The sequence below is a fragment of the Triticum aestivum genome, chromosome 4D (assembly GCF_018294505.1).
Source record: "Triticum aestivum cultivar Chinese Spring chromosome 4D, IWGSC CS RefSeq v2.1, whole genome shotgun sequence".
Lineage (NCBI taxonomy): Eukaryota > Viridiplantae > Streptophyta > Magnoliopsida > Poales > Poaceae > Triticum > Triticum aestivum.
In genome coordinates this window covers 451362019-451387396 of record NC_057805.1, presented here as the reverse complement: position 1 = coordinate 451387396, position 25378 = coordinate 451362019, and the positions used below count along the sequence as shown (strand labels likewise).

General features: G+C 44.3%; 2 protein-coding genes across 3 annotated transcripts; one reads left to right on the top strand and one right to left on the bottom strand.

The window, feature by feature from the left end:
* Positions 1 to 5340: 5340 nt before the first annotated feature.
* LOC123098539 (uncharacterized) lies at positions 5341 to 15657 on the top strand. Of its 2 annotated transcripts, none has more exons than XM_044520568.1 (14): positions 5341 to 7794; positions 7885 to 8013; positions 8104 to 8292; positions 8372 to 8439; positions 8970 to 9577; positions 9669 to 9851; positions 11120 to 11218; positions 11867 to 11952; positions 12024 to 12233; positions 12389 to 12661; positions 13277 to 13421; positions 13725 to 13858; positions 14764 to 14844; positions 14950 to 15657. In XM_044520568.1, exons 1-14 carry the CDS (start codon positions 5356 to 5358, stop codon positions 15034 to 15036), a joined length of 4731 nt encoding a protein of 1576 aa, XP_044376503.1. In that variant the 5' UTR covers positions 5341 to 5355; the 3' UTR covers positions 15037 to 15657. The 2 variants fall into 2 exon arrangements, with proteins under 2 accessions (XP_044376503.1, XP_044376502.1); XM_044520567.1 differs by having other exon boundaries at positions 11864 to 11952.
* Positions 15658 to 15993: 336 nt separating this feature from the next.
* Positions 15994 to 18265, bottom strand: LOC123097051 (uncharacterized). Its single transcript, XM_044518822.1, has 4 exons — positions 16879 to 18265; positions 16650 to 16719; positions 16395 to 16560; positions 15994 to 16235 (listed from the first exon to the last, which is right to left on the bottom strand). Exons 1-4 carry the CDS (start codon positions 18228 to 18230, stop codon positions 15994 to 15996), a joined length of 1830 nt encoding a protein of 609 aa, XP_044374757.1. The 5' UTR covers positions 18231 to 18265.
* Positions 18266 to 25378: the final 7113 nt, after the last annotated feature.

Sequence of the window (25378 nt, the reverse complement as noted above, 5' to 3'; positions counted from 1 at the left end):
GTAACAATCAATCGAGAACTAGGTCAAGCGTATTCGCTCCCTGGTGATCGAAACCCAAGCAATACAACCGAAAGCAGGAGTAGGCTTTTACCTCGTTGAGAGGGGCCGAACCTGGGTAAACTCTGTGTCCTTTGTCCCGTTCAACCCCTTCAAGCTAACCTAGTTGCGATGGAACCACACCTAAGTCCTTCTGCTAGGGCATCTGCCGTGTTAAGTCCATGACAACTCTAGAAGAAAAAAAAGTTAGACATGTACATCAACAAACATAGCAATGATGGTATTTATCTGATAGCTGTAACTATGAATCCCCAAGGGTCATTCAAATCAACCCGCATTATAGAAACCGAACAAAAATAGTACTAATTTGTAATTTACAAGAAGTCTCAGCTAGATCGGAATTATTGTAAATATAAAAGGGAGTACTGATTCTTCCCTTGTTAGATAGTTGCCACAATTTTCACCAGTAAAAACAAAAATAGTTGTCACATTTCGTCATTAGCTCGTGTGAAACCATAATGTTCAACTAAATAAAATTTCACATCGGAATACAACACACAAAAAGGCATCCTGGATTGGGATTTCTAATTGCATCACAACCATATTGGATTGCTGGCCCTGTCTATTCCAAATATCTACATTGACATGCATATAAACAAACTCTAAAGCATCATATGCCATAGAAACAATCGACCTTGGAAACATATTGCATGAAGAAGATAGGTAAAGGCTGCAGCCGCCGAACATGCATGGAAGGGAGGGTAAAAAAGAAGTGGAGGTGAAAACATATGGAGGTTTCTATGGGAAAATGAGATAAACATATATGAGTAACATACCTACACTCGTGGGGGATGGTTGTAGCAGGGTGCTAGAAGGTCTTCGGATGCTTGTATAGTAAGCAGACCTATGAAAGATAAGAATTTCCTGTTCATCCGCATTTCGTTAGAATAGTACATATATGTCAGAAAATACGTATGCAATATTTTAGTAACATATAAGCAATGCGGAACTGGTCTGCATAGTGCTGTTGCACAATCCAAAACTAATACATGCAAGAAATAATTTCAAGTAGATGTGCTTTTAACGGATGGCTATCTATTCATATTATGACATCTTCTATTTTGTGTTTTCGTCAAAATAGCAGTTTTCGGGATAATAAGTTAACTTATCCTTAGTTGAATGATTCACATAATAGATAACTTGAAGGCAAGGATTTACCTGATGGAGAGATGACTGGGGTTATTTACTGGTGTAAATATAGATAGACTGAATGCAAATTGACCAGAATAAAAATTGAGGAACAGCTTAAAGCATGCACATGCAAATCAATGTCACCATTGGGAAATGCAAATTAATTATACGGAGAAGAGAATCGAATCACCATTTTGGACTCAAGTCTATCTTGTGAGGGGCAGTGGCAGCTTCCTTCATGCATATGAGCATGTTTTTAGTTACTATCTGTTACATAACTGCATACGGAATTACCCCCACATACAGAATTAGCTACCATCCATACAGAATTACCCCCACACACACCTCAAAAACCCATAAAGTGTACAGAACTCCAACACTTTTGAAAGCCTACCACTCTAGCTTGAAACAGGCTACTAGATATGTAGAATCTCCAAACACTAAGCTGAATTGACATATTTTTAATGGAAAAATGGTGATGAATTCTCAGTTCCGCAATGACAATATTAGTATAATACATGCTCTCACAGGTTATCGTGGCAAAGAGTTTTTTCAATTGACAATTAGCAAACTGCTGCAGGCAGGGAGATTAGGCCACATACTTGGAAGATCCTCGGCCAGGAGATCGCAAACCGGTACGCATCAAAGCCCAAGTATCTGCAGTATGTCCACATCTTCCTACACCTCAAAATACCTCTATCGAGTATCGGACTACACAATGAACAAAGCCAACCCGCAACTTCCATTAATTAACCTATCAAACAACTAAATGCTTAAACGATGTGAACGACAAAATAGTACCTGAGATGTAGGAAGAAATGATAAATCTTCTCTCTAAATAATGGCAAATCTGTTGGTGAACGTAGCATGCAATTTTAAAAAAAATTCTACGATCACGCAAGATCTATCTAGGAGATGCATAGCAACGAGAGGGGATAGTGTGTCCACGTACCCTCGTAGACCGAAAGCGGAAGCGTTAGATTAACGCAGTTGATGTAGTCGAACGTCTTCACGATCCAACCGATCCAAGTACCGAACGTACGGCACCTCCGTGTTCAGCACACGTTTAGCTCGATGACGTCCCTCGAACTCTTGATCCAGTAGAGGGTCGAGGGAGAGTTCCGTCAGCACGACGGTGTGGTGACGGTGATGGTGATGTGATCCGTGCAGGGTTTCGCCTAAGCACTACGACGCTATGACCGGAGGAGTAAACTGTGAAGGGGGGCACCGCACACGGCTAAGAGAAATCTTGGTGTCCCTTTGGGGTGCCCCCTGCTCACGTATATAAAGGGGGGAGGAGAGAGGCCGGTGGCTAGGAGGGGCGCGCCATGGGGGGAGTCCTACTTGGACTCCTAGTCCAAGTAGGATTTGCCCCCCCTTTTCCTTTCTCCACCGGAGGGAAAAGGAAGGAGAGGGAGAGGGAAAGGGAAGGGGGGCGCCGCCCCTCCTCCCTGTCCTATTCGGACTCCCTAGGAGGGGGGCGCGCGGCCGCCCCCCGCGGGCTTCCCTCCCTCTCCCTTAGGCCCATGTTGGCCCAACACTTCCCCGGGGGTTTCCGGTAACCCCTCGGTACTCCGATAAAATACCCGAAATACTCGGAACCATTCCGATGTCCGAATACAACCTTCCAATATATGAATCTTTACCTCTCGACCATTTCGAGACTCCTCGTCATGTCCGTGATCTCATCCGGGACTCTGTACAAACTTCGGTCACCAAAACACACAACTCATAATACAAATCGTCATCGAACGTTAAGCGTGCGGACCCTACGGGTTCGAGAACTATGTAGACATGACCGAGACACATCTCCGGTCAATAACCAATAGCGGAACCTGGATGCTCATATTGGTTCCTACATATTCTAAGAAGATCTTTATCGGTTAAACCGCATAACAACATACGTCATTCCCTTTGTCATCGGTATGTTACTTGCCCGAGATTCGATCGTCGGTATCATCATACCTAGTTCAATCTCGTTACCGGCAAGTCTCTTTACTCGTTCCGTAATGCATCATCCCGTAACTAACTCATTAGTCACATTGCTTGCAAGGCTTATAGTGATGTGCATTACCGAGAGGGCCCAGAGATACCTCTCTGATACACGGAGTGACAAATCCTAATCTTGATCTATGCCAACTCAACAAACACCTTCGGAGACACCTGTAAAGCATCTGTATAATCACCCAATTATGTTGTGACGTTTGATAGCACACAAAGTGTTCCTCCGGTATTCGGGAATTGCATAATCTCATAGTCAGAGAAATATGTATAAGTCATGAAGAAAGCAATAGCAATAAAACTAAACGATCATTATGCTAAGCTAACGGATGGGTCTTGTCCATCACATCATTCTCTAATGATGTGATCCCTTTCATCAAATGGCAACACATGTCTATGGTCAGGAAACTTAACCATCTTTGATTAACGAGCTAGTCAAGTAGAGGCATACTAGGGACACTCTGTTTTGTCTATGTACTCACACATGTACTAAGTTTCTGGTTAATACAATTGTAGCATGAATAGTAAACATTTATCATGATATAAAGAAAATATAAATAACAACTTTATTATTGCCTCTAGGGCATATTTCCTTCAAAATCTTCCATGGTAAGTAAATCCGGTATCAGCTTCCATATGTTCTTGCTTCAAATAGTTGTACATAATACAACGATCGCACGTGCCGAGGTAACATGAACACTGCAGAAGAGTAGAAATTTTTCTTGTCGGATAGAATAACAGTAGAGAATATAGCAAATAGACCTAATACGAGAAGTCAGTACAAACTAAAAAGTGATGAGCTTTCGGGAGCTAGCAGGCACCATTCGGATCGGGAGCTGACGAGCAAGGAAGATGGGCAGGGTTAGGCTCACGAACTAGCCGCCGTGCCTGAAACTGGAGCGGGCGGGTGTTGAGGAAATTCTCATAACCGGGCGGTGGACCTCACTCACATCACCGACGACCTGGAGGCGGCTGATGTCCTGGCGGCGCACAGTCAACACAGGTCAATTAACCAAAGGGAAAGCCAATAGTGAACACAAGTCGTGCATAGCAAGTAGATGAAGGGTTGGGATCGCGCGTACGGCGTACGTACCTAAACGCAGCAGCAGACACCATGGCCACCTGGATGAATCAGGTGAAGGGAGGACGAAGTGGATCGTGGTGGGTGCCGCCACTCCAAATCGCGCTCAGCGGCGCACCAGAGGGGGAGTAAGGAGAAGAGGGGGTAACCCTGGCACGGGCTTGTAGGGAGAGGTCGGGTGCAGGGAGGTTTCCTCTCAACGATGGCATCGCCTTGTCGTCGTCGTCGCCGCCTTGGTTAGGTCTTCCAAGAGATTACGAGAGAGAGGGAGAGAGAGAGAGGGGGGATGGGCGCAAGCGAACTGTAGCGGCCACAATTGCCCACCTCGCTTTGCCTCGCTGACCAAGGAGCCGATCCCTTCGGCCCAATAGCCAATTAACCAGCGAACTGCGTTTTTTCCGCCAGAGTAGCGTCCCCTTAAAACAACGGGCCCATGTAACGAAAAACGTGGCGCACTGATCAAATCTGACGGCTGAAAACGTCTAGATCGTGACAATGGACGGCCAAAAATGCATATCACTAAGAGGGGCTTGCTTTAGGCTCGGTTATACTATCCTAAAATAAGCAAAACAAATGCACGCGCCTAGAAAGAAATCTCATGCACATCCGTGGGGAGATTGCCATCACATTTCATCAATCAAAGAAAAAAGATAAAAATCACAGTAAACCTTATCCTCCAAGAACCTGCCGGAGATGGAAAAACCATCTAAACCTGGCATGAAAATTTGGTAGGATTCGCCATGCCCGCAACCGTCTCGTCGGGGACGACGGTGGGAGACGGAGACGGGGACAAGCAAGCGAAGCCGAGAGGAGAAAGGCGCGTGACGCTGACACGAGCGCACGCAGCGTCGCGTACGACTCCCTCCCCCGGCCCCGTCCCATCCATCTACCCCCGCCCCGCCCGTCTCCCCCCGATCCGCATCCCCTACCGGCGCGTTAGGTGGTGGAGGCCCACAGAGAGAGAGAGAGAGAGGGGGATCGGAAATCCTCCTCCGGCGTCCATCATTTTCTTTTCATTTCCTTGCGGTACGCATATATTGCCCCGCACACCCGCACAACGCTTCGCCCAAATCTCATTCCCCCCGATGGGCCGAAAGAAGCGCAGCCCCCCACCAAACCCTACTCCGCCCCCGCATCCGCCCGCCGGCGCCCTCCTCCGCCTCGCCGATGCGCCGGCGGCGGCGGCGGCGGGCCCCGACCCCGCCGCCGTGCGGGCCGAGTGCGACCGGGCCCTCGCCTGCCTCCAGCGGGGCAACCAGCCCAAGGCGCTGCGCCTCATGAAGGACGCCCTCGCCCGCCACGGCGAGGGGTCGCCGCTCCTCCTCCGCGCCCACGGCACCGTCCACTCCCGCGCCGCCGCCGTCCTCACCGACCCCGCCGCCCGCGCGCGCCACCACCAGGCCGCCCTCCTCGCCGCGCGCCGCGCCGTCGACCTCGCGCCCGACTCCCTCGAGCTCGCCCACTTCCGCGCCCTCCTCCTTTACGAGGCCGCCAGCGACAACCGCGCCTACGAGGAGGTCATCGCCGAGTGCGAGCGCGGGCTCAGGATCGACGAACCCTCCGACCCAGAGCCCCACTCCCTCAGGCTGCCCGCCCCCGACCCCGACCAGCTCCGGGCCGAGCTCCGCAACCTCGTCCAGAAGGCCAATCTCGCATCCATATCCACCTGGGTCAAGAACCTCGGCGGCTCCGATGACAAGCTTGGCTTCTTCCGCCTGGCGGATGACCCCTTGGAGCTCCAGCTCCTCCCCGCGGCCCCAGCCCCGCGCCGCCCCAACGAGATCAAGAAGGCTACCAAGACCGTCGAGGAGCGCCGCAAGGAGATCGAGGTGCAGGTCGCTGCTCTCAGGCTGCTGGAGCAGCAGCAGCAGCAGCACAATGCCGCCGCCGCTCTCAACTCCTCACCACCACAGTCACAGCAGGGAGATGAGCCCCCCTCCTCATCATCTCAGTCCACCGCGGCTGGCCATCGTGCTGATCGGAGAAAGGGAGGGTCCAAAAAGGCAGCAGCCTCATCAGCATCCGACCAAAGGAATCAGGTGTGTGCGTTCTGGGCCGCTCTGCCTGTCGATCGGAGGCTGGCCTTACTGAAAACTAGCATTTCTGAGCTCAAGGAGTACTACAAAACTCATAAGGACAAAGATGTTGCCGCTGCGGCACCTGCCGTGCTTGATGAGGTGGTAGATTTTGCCACTGAACACGGGTGTTGGGAGTTCTGGTTATGTGGCATCTGTGAGGAGCGCTACCCAGACGTGGCACATTCATTGCGGGAGCATGTGAGTGCACTACCACGTCAAGTGCAGGCTATGTTGCCACAGGAGATTGATGCTGACTGGGCAGCAATGCTCATTGGTTCGAGCTGGAGGCCGGTGGATGTTGCTGCGGCACTCAAAGCGCTTGAGGATGAGCAAGTGGACAACATCGGCCAAGACAGGGACAAAGATTCAATGTCGTCCGATAATTGGAGTATCAAGGACAAGTCGGACACCTCAGAATCCTCAGCCTCGCCACACAATGAGGAGTGTGATGGTTTTGGAGTGGTAATGAGGGAAGGTGCCAGGAAGTGGCCGCTGTCTGATGATGATGAAAGAGCAAAGATTCTGGAGAGGATCCACTCGTTGTTCCAAATCCTTGTGAAGCACAAAAACATTTCAATGAACCATCTGAGCAGGGTGATACATTTTGCCATGGACGAACTTAGAGGGATACCTTCTGGGTCATTGTTGCTTAACCACTCGATTGACGAATCGCCGCTCTGCATTTGCTTCTTGGATGCCTCATCACTGAAAAAGGTTCTCAAGTTCTTGCAGGACCTAATGCAGTCCTGTGGACTTAGTAGGTCCTCAGAGAAGGATGGCGAACTAGGTGATGGAGATTGTTTCCCCAAAAATAACACTATCCTAGAGGGTGTTACGCTGGATTCTGTTTCATCATCACTGATCCTTGATGGCCGGGTGTTTGGTGGGAAGTCAAAGTCTGGTCCTGAGAATGTTGATACTGATGAATTTCTTTCATGGTTGTATGCTGGATCTCCTCCAGTAGGAGAGCAGCTATCAGAGTGGAACTGTATGCTTGTTGATAGGACAAGTCAGGGGATGCAGATTCTTGATATGATTGACAAGGAGGCATCTTCCTTGAAAAACTTTTGTGAAATGAAGCATGAACAATTGAACATTGAGGAGGGTGTGCTTGCTGTGAATAATATTATACAAGAGGAGCAACGGCTAAGGGACCGTGGGGGCCGGTATTCATATCAAGGATACGAGGAGCTCCTGAGGAACCGTCAGGAGGAGTTGTTGGAGACCAGATTTCGCAGCTCTGAGTACGATGCAATCTCAAACGTCTTGAAGGAAGTTCGCACCTCACACTTTGGTTATGATGAAGGTTTTTCTGGGATGACCTCGCGCCAGTGTGACTTTGATGGGGCAGCAATAGATGATTGGAGGTTGCATGACTTTATGCACCCAAGTGATTCAGTTGTGCCGACGATTGTTTTGAGGATGAAGGAACACGTAACTACGGAGGTTAGTTTTCCGGCACTGCATTTATCGGCAGAAATTATATAATCTTCAATATGCAATAATGGTCTGATCTCTTAACTGTTCCACTTGCAGCTTGGCAAGATAGACGCTAGGATTATGCGAAGTGTAGCTCTGATGCAGCAACTGGATCTCAAGCTTGAACCTGCTGCTTTCGTTGATTATCGATCAATTCTTCTCCCCCTCCTGAAATCCTTCTTGCGAGTTTGTATACTGCATCCCTGTACACCTGATTGTTTTATTGCTTTGTGGTCTTGTTCATTTCTTAACTATGGTTATTGTGTGGTGATCTAGAACCATTTGGAAGAGCTCGCGGACAAGGATGCTAGAGAGAGATCTGATGCAGCAAGAGACGCCTTTCTGGCTGAACTTGCTTTAGACGCTGAGAAGAATGCAAACAAAGGGGGTGATAAAAAACCATCCCATGAGAAATCAAAGGACAAGAAGAGAATGAAGGATTCTCGGAGATCTAAGGATCTTAAGGTAGTTATGAGTATGATCATATTGTATGCTCTGCTTTTGTACACAACTGAATTTTGTTTCTCGCTTTATTACTTTCTAGGATTTGAGCTGGAGTGATCAATACATTGTTCGCCAGGACAGTGCAGATGAGGAAACATCAGAGCAAGCGTAAGTAATGCTTGTACCCTCCATGTTCTGATATGTGTAGCATCCTTCACTTGCCAGAGGACTTGTCCAGTGAAATGCTTGCAGTGCTTTTTTTTTGTCCTGTGCATATTTGTAGTTACCCAGCACTACTAGTTTAAATCCATGTCAGAGTTGATTATATAACAGGTTTTCTGCATTATTTGCTCAAGAAAAGGTATCTGCATAATGAATTACCAAGATCAACTGATCTCGTAAACTTCCTTTTTGTAGAGCTGCTGAATCATGTAAACCTCATCCGACGTTGTGCATTGTTTTCCATATCTTTTTGTAGTTAGCAGTAGCACACTCCTTTCATCATTAGAGCTCTTTAGGGTAGATAGTGGTCAAACAAATTGTGAGGATTGAATAGTTCTCTTCGCTTTTTAGCATGATCAGTCTGAACTAAAATAGTCAGCAATTGGATCATGGTTTTCAACATCATCATGTTTCTTTTGGCTTAGGACATTCATGTGTGTATGTCTTTAATTTATCTGATCATGTTAAATGTGCAGTCAGACTCTTGTTGATTGTGATGACTTCGACGGCAAACTTTCACTAAGTGATGACTACTCAAATGAACAAGAGGAAGATCATAGGCATAGAGTACAACTTGAAGCAGAGGAAAGAAAACTGGAGGAAACTTTGGAGTATCAAAGGCGGATAGAGGAGGAGGCAAAGCAGAAGCATCTTGCCGAACAGTCCAGAAGTACTTCGTCAGCTCCTGATATTGGGGCAAATGGTTATTCAACTGATGTAAATTCAAGCGTGCATCAGGATAACCATCAAAGTGCACCCAATAATTTCTCACCTGCTTATCTTGAAGGCATAAAGTTTGGTGATTTTCGTTTTCCTAAAGTTCCTTCACGGGAAAAGCATTCTAGTTCTGATTTTTGTGGTGTGGACCTGCCACAAAAGACTGAGAACAATCGCAGGGAGAAACCGAATGGACTGCGCTCTCCGGGAGCACATGCATTAACCAGCAGCAATATGGATTTCACTAAGCCAGCATTGAAAATGAACGGAGTTGGGAAATATGCTCAGAATACAAAACTTTCAACTAATCCTCTTATCCAAAGGTCTAAGAGCAGTACTAGCCAACCACATAAGAAATACATCCAAGGTTGTTGGCAATGTCTTGTCCAAATCTCTCCTTTAATTCCCTTTGTAACTGTGGTCCAACTATTTTATGTTTGTTGTTGCATATATGCCAGGTGCTCTTCATAATGGTGATGATAGTGCATCTAGTCGACAAAATGGTACAACAGCTCCAAGATGGAGCAGTTCTGGCAAAGTAGCTGACTTTTCTAGTAACAGTTATCAGGATGGAAAACAAAATGAGTTGCCACCTGTGCTTTCTTCGGATGGTCCATGGAATGCCAACAAAGCTGAGGAAGGTATATGTCGTTCAACTTTCAAGCAGTGCTGGAGTATTTATCATTTAAACTCAAAACTAATTCGTGGAATGTTTTCTTGCTCTACCATGAGAAATTCGTTCCTGAGTACACCTAAAAGTTTGTGAAGTCTTTAAACAGGTTGAAGCACCATGTTCTCGTGTTACTTAATCATTAGAGGATGGTCATGCATGGCTTGCTTCCGCTTATCATCTCTACCCCCAGTTCATAAAAACATGCCATTTTTGTACGCCATCAGTGTTCAACTGCAATTTTTCTTGTTGTATCTGTTGGAACGCATTTATGAAACCTACTAGAATTGGAAGATCGGTACATCTTTTGGAGACAAATTGACACATCATTTTCATGCGTCCGATCTTAATATCCAAAATGGTACTGACAGGAGAAGTTTGGCAGAGGTTAGAATGAACCCATGATAATTTAGGCACCTACAGTGTTTTTGATAAAAAACATGATCATATGTGTTCTGTACAAAAGCAAAAAAGATATGGACATCTCTTTGTTATATAACTTGGTATCTCTTGACTTCTTGGCACAATACTCGTATGATTATGTTTTTTCATGAAACTTTGTATATGTGTCTACATTAATACTTTGTAGTACTATGGACTTCTGAAAATGTCTTTATATGATGCACCTATCTTCACAAAGTCTTCTTTAAGCAATGTTCAAGTGCACATAATCCAAACCGGCATACTTCTGTTAAACTGATTAACATTTTGGTAGTGCTATGGATTAACTTTGTATTTGTGTCTACATTAATACTTTGTAGTACTATGGACTAACGAAAATGTCTTTATTTATATGCACCTATCTTCACAAAGTCATCTTTAAGCAATGTTTGAGTGCACATAATCCAAACCGGCAAACTTCTGTTAAACCGATTAACATTTTGGTAGTACTATGGATTTTCTGATCTGTTTAAATATAGAAACTCACGAAGGGGTGCATATGGAGTTATGGACCTATCTTCACAAAGTCTTCTTTAAGCGATGTTTGAGCGCACATAATCCAAACCAGCATTTGTTAACATGATGGAGTATTAGTTATTGACGTACGTGTCCTTGACCAAGCCACCACCCACCTGTATCTTTTCCTTGTTCACTAAAGCCACGTCCTGCTTCTGCATATTACTTTCCAATTTTGTGCTCTGTCCTCGCATATAACTTGTATTTTTTCTAAAATGCAAACTTGTTATATATGCATAGTATGTCAGAAATTTCCTCATTGGTCTTTCCTTTCATGTCCAGCTGATAAGGGGGCAATCTCACCTGCAATTGTATGTATCGAGGATGATTCTGACAAAAGATTTGAAGAAGACCTTAGAAAAGCAGTGCACCAAAGCCTTGGTACATCAATGCTGTTCTTCAACTGCTGTTTTCTTTCTCTCTTCACAATCTCTTGTCTTGGGCCTTGAAAGCCCATGGATATATCTCTTCCACAACTAGTTAGCATCATTAATAAGCTCTTATATTGTTTTAAGGTGTTCTTTAATTGCTGCAGATGCGTAGTTGTGTTTTAGATTACATGGAACATTCTTTCCTTGTATCAACCGTTTGATTTGAATTGGAGCATTTGTATGGCGACATCTAGTTTGACTTTAGCACTGAAGCAACTTAGATGGTTTGTGAGAAGAGATGCAGAATTGTAGGATTCAAATGCAAAGCTGATAAGATCTGTAATTTTGCAAGGCTGTGTATTAAATATTACCTATAAAAGCTGCAATTTTGAAGGATCTATGCTTGGTTAGGACTTAGAAGTGTACCTTTTGTCATTTTCCTGTGGCTTCATTATCATTTTAGATTTCTAGATTGTATGCTGGTGCTACTACATGGTGATTTACATGATTAGTTTCATCCTATAAACACGACACTCCGATATTAATTCTCTTTAGTCCCTGCTCCCTGCTAATCTGATCATTTATGTCTGTTATGTTGGTCGTTTGTAATTTGGAATTCTACTTTAAACTTATTCTTCCACTAATGATGATGCAGCAGGTGCTTCAAATGGGAAAGAAGTGTATGGGGCTGGCCTTAAAAATGCTGCTGGAGAATACAATTGTTTCCTGAATGTGATTATCCAGGTAAATGTCAAGACTTGTGAAGCTTATGCAAGTGTACTTTGTTTTTTCACATAATGTTCCTCCATATGCAGTCATTATGGCATTTGAAGCGGTTTCGACACGAGTTCCTTAAAACATCATCACTGCATATGCATATTGAGGATCCTTGTGCTGTCTGTGCATTATACAATATATTCGTTGACTTGAGCAAAGCATCTGAGGGGCAAGGAGAAGCCGTTGCGCCTACTTCTTTGAGGATAGCTTTGAGCAAATCCTATCCTAACAACAGGTTCTTTCAGGAGGTATATTTCTGTCTGTTATCCCATGGCTAGGTGTGCTGGGCACATTTCTGTATAATTTTGTTATCCAAATTCCCACCTGATATATAAAATGGCTCTTTTGTTAATCTGAAATTATCACTATTGTCTGACCATTGTATAATATATTTTTATTGCAGGGTCAAATGAATGATGCATCTGAGGTATTGGGTGTGATCTTTGAGTGCTTGCATAAGTCGTACACTTCTCGGGCTGACTGCCATGCTAAATCTCATGAGAGCAATTCTATCGGCTCATGGGACTGTGCAAGCGATTTTTGCATTGCACATTGCCTTTTTGGAATGGATGTCTATGAACGGATGAACTGCCACAGTTGCGGATTAGAGTCTAGACGACTTAAGTATACCTCATTCTTCCACAATATCAATGCGAGTTCACTTCGAACTGCAAAGGTTAGTTGTTTTCCTTATGTTGAATCTCATGCTTATTATTCTCGTGTCCCCTTATTTTCTGGCTGAACGGGTCCAGTTTATGCCCCTCAACTCTTCTCAAGTTTAATGGTGAAGAACTTCAAGTTGCGTACTTTAGGTCTTCCATGTGTCATAACCCTTCAGAATGTCCTGGTGCAAAACAATCCATACTTTTGTCCCACGTGGCATTGACTTCCTTGCTGGCATTGGGTCCCATGGTCAAGAAATTAGAGTATTACCTCTGTATAAAAAATCTGGACTAAGGTGAGAATTCATGCCACCTGCGGGTATCATAGTGGCCGCTCTTTGAATCAAGTAGGAGAGTTGGGCAATATCGAGCTCCCATAAAACATTGGCAATTGGTGGCCATGTTAAGCAGCAAAGCTGCCGTGATATTATGCAGAATCAAAACTAGGATTTGCTTGAGAGAAGCGACTCAAGATTTTGATACGTTGAAGCCTTAAGTAAATGGTTGTGGTGTTTTAGGGCAGCAAATTTAGCTTGGGAAAGAGATGAGGGGGCTATATTAGGTCTGCTCTGTATTCTGTGGTTTTTGATGTACTTTGATTGAAATTGTTATTTTCTTCCATGCTACAGATGATGTGTCCAGATCCATTTGATGATCTTTTGAAGACTGTGATAATGAATGATCAGCTAGCTTGTGATCCTGATGTTGGCGGTTGCGGAAAACCAAATCATATACACCACATTCTTTCTAGTTCCCCTCATGTTTTTACAGTTGGTAATCTTCTTTCTCTTTCCGCATGTAAACATACATTTACATGCAATTATTCATTTTTAGTCCAGTCTTTCTAAAAGATGATCGTGTAATACTCTCTTAAAATGCATTTTAGCAGTGTAGGATTGCCTGCTTCACTATTTAGTTTACAATCTCGATAAAGGAATAAATCCTTTTCTCGCATATCCTCTACATTTGCTATTCACTTATGTGTGAGTGTGCATGTGCGTAAGTTCTTGCGTGTCCTGTGTTCGATGAAATCACTTATTGACTCGGTTCTCTTACCCATCAATCTTTCCTTTTTAGTTTTGGGATGGCAGAACAGCAAAGAAAGTGTTGGTGACATAGCTGCAACCTTGGCTGGTATTTCGACTGAGATAGACATCAGTGTTTTCTACCGTGGTCTAGATCAAGGAAGCAAACATTTTCTGGTGTCAGTGGTATGGCTACGAATACCTGTTATGTTCTTTCCCATTTTAAATGGACATCTGATCTGATGGTACTGTTAATTGCTGCTTCCTTAAACCTGCAGTAAATGTGTTCTGCTTATGGTGCAAGTCAGACACGCAGCTCTAAAAGATCTCTAGTGTTCCTGTTGTACTTTGCACTATGCACTACAGGATAGACTTAAGTTACAAAAATCGTAAATATGTTTGGGTAGCTAATATTTTATCCTCAGAGCTCGCTGTATCATATACGAATGTGCTATTGCGTATTGCTGAGTTGCCCTCAAACAATCCCGATGATAGGACTACAGCGGTATTGGTTAGGCTAAGTTATACCTCAGTACAAAGAGCAAGCAGTGAGCATATTCTGCTGGGATTCCTTTGTATTGCAGTAGAGTCGGTATACTTAGTACGTACCACTTAAGTAGCTATAATATGCTGCCGCTACTGCTAAAAAACTACTCCCTCCGTCCCGTAATATAAGAGCGTTTTTGACACTACACTAGTGTAAAAAACGCTCTTATGTTATGGGACAGAGGGAGTAACATTTTACAAATCAGTTCCTGTGAATCACAGGAGGTAGTGCAATGTTATGTGTTGGTGTGCTACGTTACCTGCACTAGCCAAATGCTACATGTATCATATGCTGACATGCTTGTCTAGACTTATTATTCTGCATTTTGTGGTATGACGTAGCGTCTTTTCAAGTTGGATTTTGAATAGAAACTGGTATTTGCTTGGTCATCTCTAAATCATTCTATTGGGGCACATATTATAGCAGCTTGAACTATCGCTGTATTTCTGCAAGTTATACTAAATTCCAGTAATTCAAGAGTATTGAAACGTATCAGTTAAAGCATCTATTGCGAGTTGTATTTTGATATTTCTTACACATGCAGGTTTGTTACTACGGGCAGCATTATCATTGCTTTGCTTTCGAGGATGAGCACTGGGTCATGTATGATGACCAGACTGTTAAGGTAACAAGATATATAAACCTATCCACTGAAGGAAACCCCCATCCTGTTTCTTGTACCCTACCTACTAAAGAAAAACCATCTTATGTTTGTTCCTTGTTTGTGTAGGTTATTGGTAGCTGGGCTGATGTGGTCATTATGTGTGAGAAAGGTCATTTACAACCTCAAGTGCTCTTCTTTGAAGCTGCAAATTAATTTTCTTCAAAGTTCAAGGGTGCTGTGCTGTGCCGTGGCGTGGTTAACGTGTCTTGTGAGATATAGGTTTTTCCTGGTGACTGAAGGTTAGCGATAGAATACAAAATTCGTTTTGAGCTATGGGGGATAATGGTGGTAATTCAGCAGTTGCACTGGCCTGTCGGTTTTGTGGAGCCCTGCCTTAAATAAATGGTCATCCGAGCGTTTGCTAAAAGGAGAGAAGTGGTGATATATATTTTCCTTTTGAACTTTGGATATATAGCCTGACCCCATATCCTGTCGAATGCGATTTTGCCGTGGAGGACTGTAAGCGGGGATAACTCTAGTAGATCATGTGCCGCCCCAGAGAAATTACTCACGAGTGCTGCTGAATATGCTGGGAGCCTATCAATATATACGGTTTTTCTGTGCTTATGATGTGGAGGAATGTTGTATCGTGTTGTGTGTGACCAACGGATGGGTATCATGAAAGGAGAAGGGCTGCTCTCATTTTTATTTTTGTTTCAAATTCTTGGGATGGGGTTTCTTATCATTCCGATTGACAAGATGTATTATCTCAGAATGTTGTGAAGTCCCTTTGCGCTGGCCATGACGAACACATAAAATTACTGCTCCTGGTCCTCCTGTCGCTGTTATTTCGCTGTTTAGTACTCCCTTCGTAAACTAATATAAGAGCGTTTAGATCACTACTTCAGTGATCTAAATGCTCTTATATTAGTTTACAGAGTGAGTAGTGTATTTTTTGTGCAAACTAGCAGCAACTAGTATTGGATTTGCCACATGGCCAGGAATTATCACGACACCCAAGGCACAAATATGAGAGCAGCAGCTCTGCGAGCATAAAACGTGGGGCTAGCAACCTTTACCATTCACTGCCAAGAAAATGGCTAGAAACTGTTTTTCTTCTTTTTCACCGTCAGAGTTAACTCTCCAATTCAGTTTCACTTCCCCATTTCCCTACCCAGGTATTTTTCGTTCACCTTTCACAGTACAAGCCGGTGAAGACTTGTTAGAAGCAGAGCTAGGGCAGATACGAGCGAGGTGTTGGCCCGGGTTGGGTGGGAACTGCCATTGCACTAGGGAAATCGAGGGTGGCGGCGCCGACCCCAGCGGCAGAGCGACCCACCATAGTCGGCCACCGGCATCAGTATACAATACCGGGTAGCATATGGACTGGGCGTTCACCTGATAGGCGCACCCTGCAAGCAAATGAAACCATTAGTAGAGTCACAAGACAAGCTTTTGAAACCAACACTTGAGCAATATTTAGTGTTAGTACTCCAGCTACTTTTTGGTTCAACTCGTTGAGTAATGCTTGGGTAAAATTAGACAACAGAAGCTTTGCCAATGTTGTTTACCTAGCCCGTACGAGGCAAAATTGAGATGCAGAGGTTGTGGCAAGTTTGCCGAGCATGCAGGTGGATGCTGGTAGTTGACATAGCAGTTGCTTGGCTGTGTGCCATAACCATCGAAACACCCATTGTAGTAGTGCCCATTGTTGTTCCACATGTTTTGCTGCAGTGGCTGTAAACGTACAGTTATAAAATTTCTGCATGTAGATAGGCAAATGGACGCATGGACATCGATCAAAAATTGAGATGATCATAGCATACCACATTGTCTGATGAAAGATGATAATCCTGAGCCTGATTCGGTGCGCTGGCAACTTCATCGGCGCATCTGCTGAAGCAAATAACAACAACTAGATGTGAGATGTCATCGGGTAGAATAACTAGTGGTGAACTCAGAAATTACACAACTATTTTTAGCAGAAAATCTTCATCCTGTTCAGGGGTTCACCGAACAGATCTAGGCAAACATGATCAAAGGAAATAAATTTACCTTGGCGTCGCATTCAGATATTCGGAGAATCCACAAGCGAGGAAGTCCGGTTCGTAATAACCGACTCTCTCGGAAGAAACTGACACAACCACATCCAGTGTCTTCTTTCCAAGATTAACACCGACCATCCACGCGTTCTTATCATCATATGTCACCTTAGACATCAGGTAAACAACATCGTCGTCGCCGCCAATGCCAATGCCGAGGGTAGGGAAAGCGGAAAGCAAGTTCCTCAGTGTCGGTCTCCCAGCTTCAGCGTCCCACAGCTGTGGGAGCAACGTAAAGTGATCGGGGTTGTCGACCGAGATTTCATCGATGTCGACGGCGTGCCCCTTGCGCCAGTAGTCCCAGGAAGTATGCCTGTAGCACGTCCGGATCTTCCAGCCATCACTCACAAAAGTGTGTTCGGCGCATGCATCGTCGTCGTAGAGGAGCAGGTCTGAATCGTAGATGATGTCTACGCTGTCGAGATCCTCGGTCACCTTGCGAGTCTTGTGGTTAGGATCAACAATGGTCTTTTTGAAACGGAGGTCCAGGTCGACAAGCTTGATGAAACCATTGCTGCAGCAGGTGATGTCCCGGGCCAGCCGCCGCAGCTTACCGTCCCACGCGGGTATGGGGATGAGAGTCAGAGCGGGGTTCTCGTCGATCACGTTGCAGGTGACGATGCCGCGCCAGAGGTCCACCCAGCCCACGGCGCCTCCCCCGAGCGCGATCACCTTGTCCATGTGAGGGCCGGGCAGGTCCTCGTCCCTGACCCCGGGAGGTGTCTGCAGCCGCAACTGCCTGATGGTCCACTCGCCGGTCTTGGAGGAGAAGACGTAGAGCTCGTAGTCGGAGCTGGACCTGGTCATGCCGAGCTCGGCGAGGAGGAACTCCCCGGAGTCGTCGTCGTCAAGCGGCAGGACGCAGATGTAGGACGAGTTTACGGTGCCCGGAGGAGTGCGCGGGATGGGCGTGAGCGACGGCGGCTTGCCGCGGCCGGCCTTGTAGACGTAGTACTCGGCGAGGCGGGAGTGCCGGTGGGTGGCCCGGGGGCCGATGGTGAAGGCGAAGCGGAGGAGGACGAGGCCCTTGGTCGAGGAGTGGACCTGGGGCTCCATCGTGAAGTCCTCGCGGTCGAGCCCGGGGCCGTGGACGCAGAAGTGGGAGATGGCCGGCGGGGCCAGGCAGAAGGTGACCCTGACGGCGTGGCCGGTGCTGGTGGTGGCCTCGCCGGTGGTGTCGTTCTCGAGGGCCGCGAAGTAGGCCTTGCTGTCGAGGAGAGCCCAGGGGGCGTACCGGGCGCTGGCGCGAGCGATGGCCGGGGGCTGGAAGGAGGAGGCGGGGAAGGAGGACCCCTCCATCTCCATGGTTGCTAGTAGTCGGAGGAGCGGCAGGCGCTCGTCGGAAGATAGGGGACGATTTTATGGTGTCGATCGGGGGTATATCATATATGAGGGCGTGCTAAATTTTGTTTTTTGAGGGGGTATACCGATTCCTAATTTGTTTTTTTTTTGAGACAAACCGATTCCTAATAGGAGGAGTCGTGTAAGGGCGGACGACTACGGGCCGGCCCACTGGTTGTTTCATTTGATGCCTTCTTCGCTCGTTCACGTCGGGTCGCTGAGCTTGATCGGTTCAGTCCGTTTTTTTTTCGTTTTATGTTTTTTTTGGCTCCCTTTTTTTTCGTTATGCTTTCGATTTTTTACTTGTTTTTAACGGTTTTCTTCTTTATACTTTGGTTTTCTTTGTTGTGTTGTTGGATTGTTTTGGTATCTTCATTTTCTTTTTGTTTCTTTTTTGCTTTTTTAAACACACGTCTACTTTTTTAATAAATATTTTATATTAATTTTCATACATGTTTAATATTTTTTAAATACATATTCTTTTACACAAACATGTTTTGAATATATTTTTCAAATATGTGTCAAACAATTTCTATACATGTTGAAACAATTTTCAATGATAAAACCGTCTATTTTTTTACCTATGTAATTTTTTAAAAAATTATACACACATTTTTTTTGAAAATGTCACGAACTTTTGAGACTTGTGAAGGTTTTTTAAATGTAATGTATATATATTTTGAAACATTTTTATTGAATTATACGAACATTTTTTCATGTACATTTCTTTTCAAATGTGCCGCATTTTATATTTGTCACAAACATTTTTCGTAGAGATGATTAACATTTTTACTACACATGAATATCTAATTTATACATTCACATTTATACATTTTTTGTATACAACATAAACATATACCGGTGTGTGGATTTGCATTGGCTTCCTTATCTACTCCCTCCGTCCTTAAAAGAGTGTAATTCCAACTTTGTTGGAGGGTCAAACTATCTTAAAGTTGACCGAGTTTGTGCAAAAATATGTCAATGTTTGTGAAACCAAATAGGTATATCACGAAAATATATTTTATCATGAATCTAATGCTACTAATTTGATAGCATAAATGTTGGTCTATTATTGTATAAATACGGTCAAACATAAAAAAGTTTGACTTTCCAACAAAGTTGGAAGTACACTCTTTCAAGAATGGAGGGAGTACATACAACTAGTCTTGGCCTGTAGGGACGCCGATCGTTAAGTTAAGTTGTTAGAGTAAATTCCAGGAGAGTCCACATATACCGGTAACAATTCCCTCTCATTAGGTTTCAGCCTTTTAGGTTCATCTCGCCGACTTGGGCGGTGTTAAATTTTTTGTCCCTATCGCCACCGAATTCCCTCGTTGGTTCTGTTCGGGCTGATCAAGGGGCAGGCTAGACCTGCTTCCCGGCCTTGCGATTCCTCGTGAGGTGTTCTATGGTTGTGTTCGTTGGATCCAATCCACAATTTTGTCTATGGTGGTGGCAGCTACTTCGGTGTCTAGTGGGGTAGATAGGGAGACTTGGAGACTATGATGCAGCGGCTAGGACTAAAAGAAGATGATCTAGATGATGTTGTGTTCAAGGAGGTAGTTGAGGACACTGTAGAAGCAGTCCGCTGGATGGCAGTGGCCAGGGTTTACATTGATAAGAATACAGTCGTTTCTTGATTAAATAGCATAAAACTACCACTTCATAGATTAGGGATCCTCAAAACTATCACGTTTTAAAACGCGACTGATACCTACCACAAAAGTGTTTTTTCGTTTCAGAAAACCCAAATTGATGCGTGCTTAAAAATTGAACTATTTTCTCACATAACTGGCCCACTAGTCTGGCCACGTGCGTAGGGGGAGAGACGGCACATTCGCTAATGACTGTTAGACCATGAGATCAGACCCCAGTCAAAACCATACCGAGTTGTTCGTCTCTCTCCCTAACTCTCTTGTCTCTCGCTCACTTTATTTGTTTCCATTGAGCTCGCCGCTGCCACCGGATCCAATGCTTGCCCCCTCTAATCAATGCCGCCATGGAAGGACGAGGAGGAGAGCACAAGCGATGACCTTGACATCACCAGCATGGATTCAGATCATTTCATAAGTTTTTTGCGCCCTAGGGTTAGGGTATCCTGATTTGGGTATTTGATCGATTTAACCTCAGATCCAATTGCATTCAATTGATTTTTGGTGTAATGTGCCCGTAGGAGTCCCCTGACACCAATGTAGAGCCCTCTTTCTGTGGACAAGTGCTGGATTCATATCCTAAATTCATGCTACACTTCCTGAGTCCAAACAAGTGTGTGGCTTTTGAAGGAATCAACATGGGGAGGAGATCCTATGGATGTCTAGTGTCGGTGAGTTACTAGCTTATTCTTTGCCCATAACATAAGTCAGATCTAACATAGTTTCTTGGTAAGTGCAGTGTTCATTGAACCTAGGCAACACATGTAACTGAATTTGCATAGTACTAGGAGTAGGTAACTTTGCAAAATTGATCAATTCAACATCACATTGAACAACATATGTACATTGAACATATTTTGTGTAGTGTGTCTTTCAGTTTGCAACATGCACTTGTATTTTATGCAACTGAATTTAACCGCATTTCCAGCATGCATAACAAAAATTATCTATTTAATTTGCCAAGTGGATTATGAAACATAATTTGTAGAATCTACTTGTATTTTATCTGTTTAGTGTGTCTCTCAGTTTGTTAAGAACTTGAATATACAGAGTGGACAAAGTAGTTCCTAAAATATTGGAGGTACTATTAGTGCTCACTGACATGCATAACACCTAAATGCACTTGAACTAGAATCAATGAATTAGTTAATTATATGAAGCATGAGTTATAGTCTCTATGCAATGGTGGTGTGTTAATATGATTAGAAAAGTACTATGCCTTGTAATTTGCCAAATTCAATTGTGATGTAATTTGCCAATTGTATTTGTAGGGATGAGGTGTGAAATGTGGAGTTGTGGAGTGGATTTATGGGCCTTGGCCTGTCATACTACATAAGTGCCTTGTCAATCTTTGGGAAGTTTCATGAGCAAAATACTGGCAAGGTGATTGACAAGGGGGCTTATGATAGAGAGATTGCCAAGATTTAAAGAATGAGCAACTTGCAAATCAGTATAGGCATCTCGTGGGTGATGTTTCTAAGCTTTTTGATTGGCAAGAAGGTAGGTAGGGGCATGAGATCAACTACATTAGCCAGAGAGAAAAGGATGATGCACATGTAAATAAGAAGGAAGACTCAGAGAGGGGTTAGAGGGAGGTAGACAAGGGGGATGAAGACATGGATCTGCTGAAAGAAAAGAAGAAGAAGCTTCGATATATCATTGTTGACCTTCTAAAAGTTGGGCATGGAAGCAAGGAGTAACTGGAGAAGGTCAAGGCTATAATGAAGAAATTAGAAGCGCTAGAAATTAACGTAGCTGGCTAAGTTACTATTAGGCCTATATATAGCTGGCATTCGAACCTGTTGGTGGGAGGTGTATACTTTGGTGATATGCTGTGAAAACCGGTAAGTTATGCTATGTTGTTACCTGTAAGGACCACCATGCTTTAGTTAAGATCTGCTACCTTAAGTTATGAACTGCCTGATCTCAGGTACATTTATGAATTGTATGTTACTTGACTTATTATGCCACCACTATTGAACCACCTACTTCTATGTATGGGTTGGTGTGATCAACCGATGCAATGTATGGGTTGTTGTGTGATCTTTTGATGCATAGAATTTGCTTTAGTAATTTTCTGATGGCATGTATGGTTTACTGAGTTTGTAATGTTGTGATGTGTTGAGTTATGAGTTTCTATATAGCCAAATGGGTTGTAAACTGGGCTGGTTTTGTTTGGTCCTGTAATAAAACCCAAAAGCTACCCCAACCACCCAAGCCTTGTTAATAAAACCTCCACCCTCCCGACAGTCCCATCCACTACCCAGTTTACTCAGCCACCAGCCGACTGCTACAAACCCTAGCAGGATGGATCTAGATCTTGGTGACCTGACAGAGGAAGAAGAGGAGGCCATGGAGGTGAGGGCGCCTAGGGCACCGACGCAGAGGCAGAGGGCGCACCCGCCAACAGCTCGTTGGATTAAAAGCGTCGGTTGTCCAACATGGTACCGGAGTTCTGCATTGAGCAAGAGTATGAGCATGTGTTGCCTACCGGAGGCATTCATTCATTCGACTATATCATCTAGTTATTCATTCGACTATATCATCCACTAGTTCTCCAACGTATCTATAATTTACGAAGTATTCATGCTATTATATTATCTTTTTTGGATGTTTATGAGCTTTAAACACTTTTATATTATTTTTGGGACTAACTTATTAACCCAGAGCCCAGTGCCAGTTTCTGTTTTTTCCCTTGTTTCAGTGTTTCGCAGAAAAGGAATATCAAACGGAGTCCAAACGGAATGAAACCTTCGGGAACGTGATTTTTGGAACGAACATGATCGAGGAGACTTGGAGTTGAAGTCAAGGAAGCTTCAAGGTGGCCACGAGGCAGGGAGGCGCGCCTGCCCCCTGGGCGCGCCCCCACCCTCGTGGGCCCCTCATGGCTCCCCTGACCGACTTCTTTCGTCTATATATATCCATATACCCTAAAAACTTTGGGGAACAGGATAGATCGGGAGTTCCGCCGCCGCAAGCCTCTGTAGCCACCAAAACCCAATCGGGACCCTGTTCCGGCACCCTGCCGGAGGGGGGATCCCTCAACGGTGGCCATCTTCATCATGCCGGCGCTCTCCATGACGAGGAGGGAGTAGTTCACCCTCGGGGCTGAGGGTATGTACCAGTAGCTATGTGTTTGATCTCTCTCTCTCTCTCTCTCTCTCGTGTTCTTGAGGTGGTACGTTCTTGATGTATCGCGAGCTTTGCTATTATAGTTGGATCTTATGATGTTTCTCCCCCTCTACGCTCTTGTAATGGATTGAGTTTTCCCTTTGAAGTTATCTTATCAGATTGTGTCTTTAAGGATTTGAGAACACTTGATGTATGTCTTGCCGTGCTTATCTGTGGTGACAATGGGATATTCACGTGATCCACTTGATGTATGTTTTGGTGATCAACTTGCGCGTTCCGCTCGTGAACTTATGCATAGGGGTTGGCACACCTTTTCGTCTTGACTCTCCGGTAGAAACTTTGGGGCACTCTTTGAAGTTCTTTGTGTTGGTTGAATAGATGAATCTGAGATTGTGTGACGCATATCATATAATCATACCCACGGATACTTGAGGTGACATTGGAGTATCTAGGTGACATTAGGGTTTTGGTTGATTTGTGTCTTAAGGTGTTATTCTAGTACGAACTCTATGATAGATCGAACGGAAAGAATAGCTTCATGTTATTTTACTACGGACTCTTGAATAGATCGATCAGAAATAATAACTTTGAGGTGGTTTCATACCCTACCATAATCGCTTCATTTGTTCTCCGCTATTAGTGACTTTGGAGACTCTTTGTTGCATGTTGAGGGATAGTTATATGATCCAATTATGTTATTATTGTTGAGAGAACTTGCACTAGTGAAAGTATGAACCCTAGGCCTTGTTTCAACGCATTGCAATACCGTTTACGCTCACTTTTATCATTAGTTACCTTGCTGTTTTTATATTTTCAGATTACAAAACCTATATCTACCATCCATATTGCACTTGTATCACCATCTCTTCACCGAACTAGTGCACCTATACAATTTACCATTGTATTGGGTGTGTTGGGTCCACAAGAGACTCTTTGTTATTTGGTTGCAGGGTTGCTTGAGAGAGACCATCTTCATCCTACGCCTCCCACGGATTGATAAACCTTAGGTCATCCACTTGAGCGAAATTTGCTACTGTCCTACAAACCTCTGCACTTGGAGGCCCAACAACGTCTACAAGAAGAAGGTTGTGTAGTAGACATCAATGGTTGTTCTATTTATATGAGTAATATCTTTTATGGTCATGCACCCTTGAAGAGTGGTCTATTTTTGTTGAATCTCGATAGTAATGACACATATTCATAATATTGAAGTCAAAAGATGCAGAGTTGATAATGATAGTGCAACATATTTGTGGCACTGTCGTTTAGGTCATATTGGTGTAAAGCGCATGAAGAAACTCCATTCTGATGGACATTGGGAATCCCTTGATTATGAATCACTTGGTACTTGCGAACCATGCCTCATGGGCAAGATGACTAAAACGCCGTTCTCCGGAACAATGGAGCGAGCAACAGATCTGTTGGAAATCAAACATAATGATGTATGTGGTCCGATGAATGTTGAGGCTCGCGGCGAGTATCGTTATTTTCTCACCTTCACAGATGATTTGAGCAGATATGGGTATATCTACTTGATGAAGCATAAGTCTGAAACATTTGAAAGGTTCAAAGGATTTCAGAGTGAAGTGGAAAATCATCGTAACAAGAAAATAAAGTTTCTACGATCTGATCGTGGAGGAGAATATTTGAGTTACGAGTTTGGTCTTCATTTGAAAACAATGCGGAATAGTTTCGCAACTCATGCCACCCGGAACACCACAGCGTAATGGTGTGTCCGAACGTCGTAATCGTACTTTACTAGATATGGTGCTATCTATGATGTCTCTTACTGATTTACCGCTATCGTTTTGGGGTTATGCTTTAGAGACGGCTACATTCACGTTAAATAGGGCACCATCTAAATCCGTTGAGACGACACCTTGTCGTTTCTTAAAGTTTGGGGCTGCGATGCTTATGTGAAAAAGCTTCAACCTGATAAGCTCGAACCCAAATCGGAGAAATGTGTCTTCATAGGATACCCAAAGGAGACTGTTGGGTACACCTTCTATCACAGATCCGAAGGCAAGCCATTCGTTACTAATAATGGATCCTTTCTAGAGAAGGAGTTTCTCTCGAAAGAAGTGAGTGGGAGGAAAGTAGAACTTGATGAGGTAACTGTAGCTGCTCCCTTATTGGAAAGTAGTTCATCACAGAAATCTGTTCCTGTGACTCCTACACCAATTAGTGAGGAAGCTAATGATGATGATCATGTAACTTCAGATCAAGTTACTACCGAACCTCGTAGGTCAACCAGAGTAAGATCCGCACCAGAGTGGTACGGTAATCCTGTTCTGGAGGTCATGTTACTTGACCATGACGAACCTACGA

Bases quoted from the DNA above. Each gene is read 5' to 3' on its own strand.
- LOC123098539 (XM_044520567.1), top strand. From the start codon at position 5,356: ATGGGCCGAAAGAAGCGCAGCCCCCCACCAAACCCTACTCCGCCCCCG. The intron at 9,852-11,119 runs GTATATGTCGTT...TTTCATGTCCAG, and splicing joins TGCCAACAAAGCTGAGGAAG to CTGATAAGGGGGCAATCTCA. The intron at 11,953-12,023 runs GTAAATGTCAAG...CTCCATATGCAG, and splicing joins TCCTGAATGTGATTATCCAG to TCATTATGGCATTTGAAGCG.
- LOC123097051 (XM_044518822.1), bottom strand. From the start codon at position 18,230: ATGGAGATGGAGGGGTCCTCCTTCCCCGCCTCCTCCTTCCAGCCCCCG. The intron at 16,720-16,878 runs GTAAATTTATTT...TATTTGCTTCAG, and splicing joins TATCTGAATGCGACGCCAAG to CAGATGCGCCGATGAAGTTG. The intron at 16,561-16,649 runs GTATGCTATGAT...GTACGTTTACAG, and splicing joins ATCTTTCATCAGACAATGTG to CCACTGCAGCAAAACATGTG.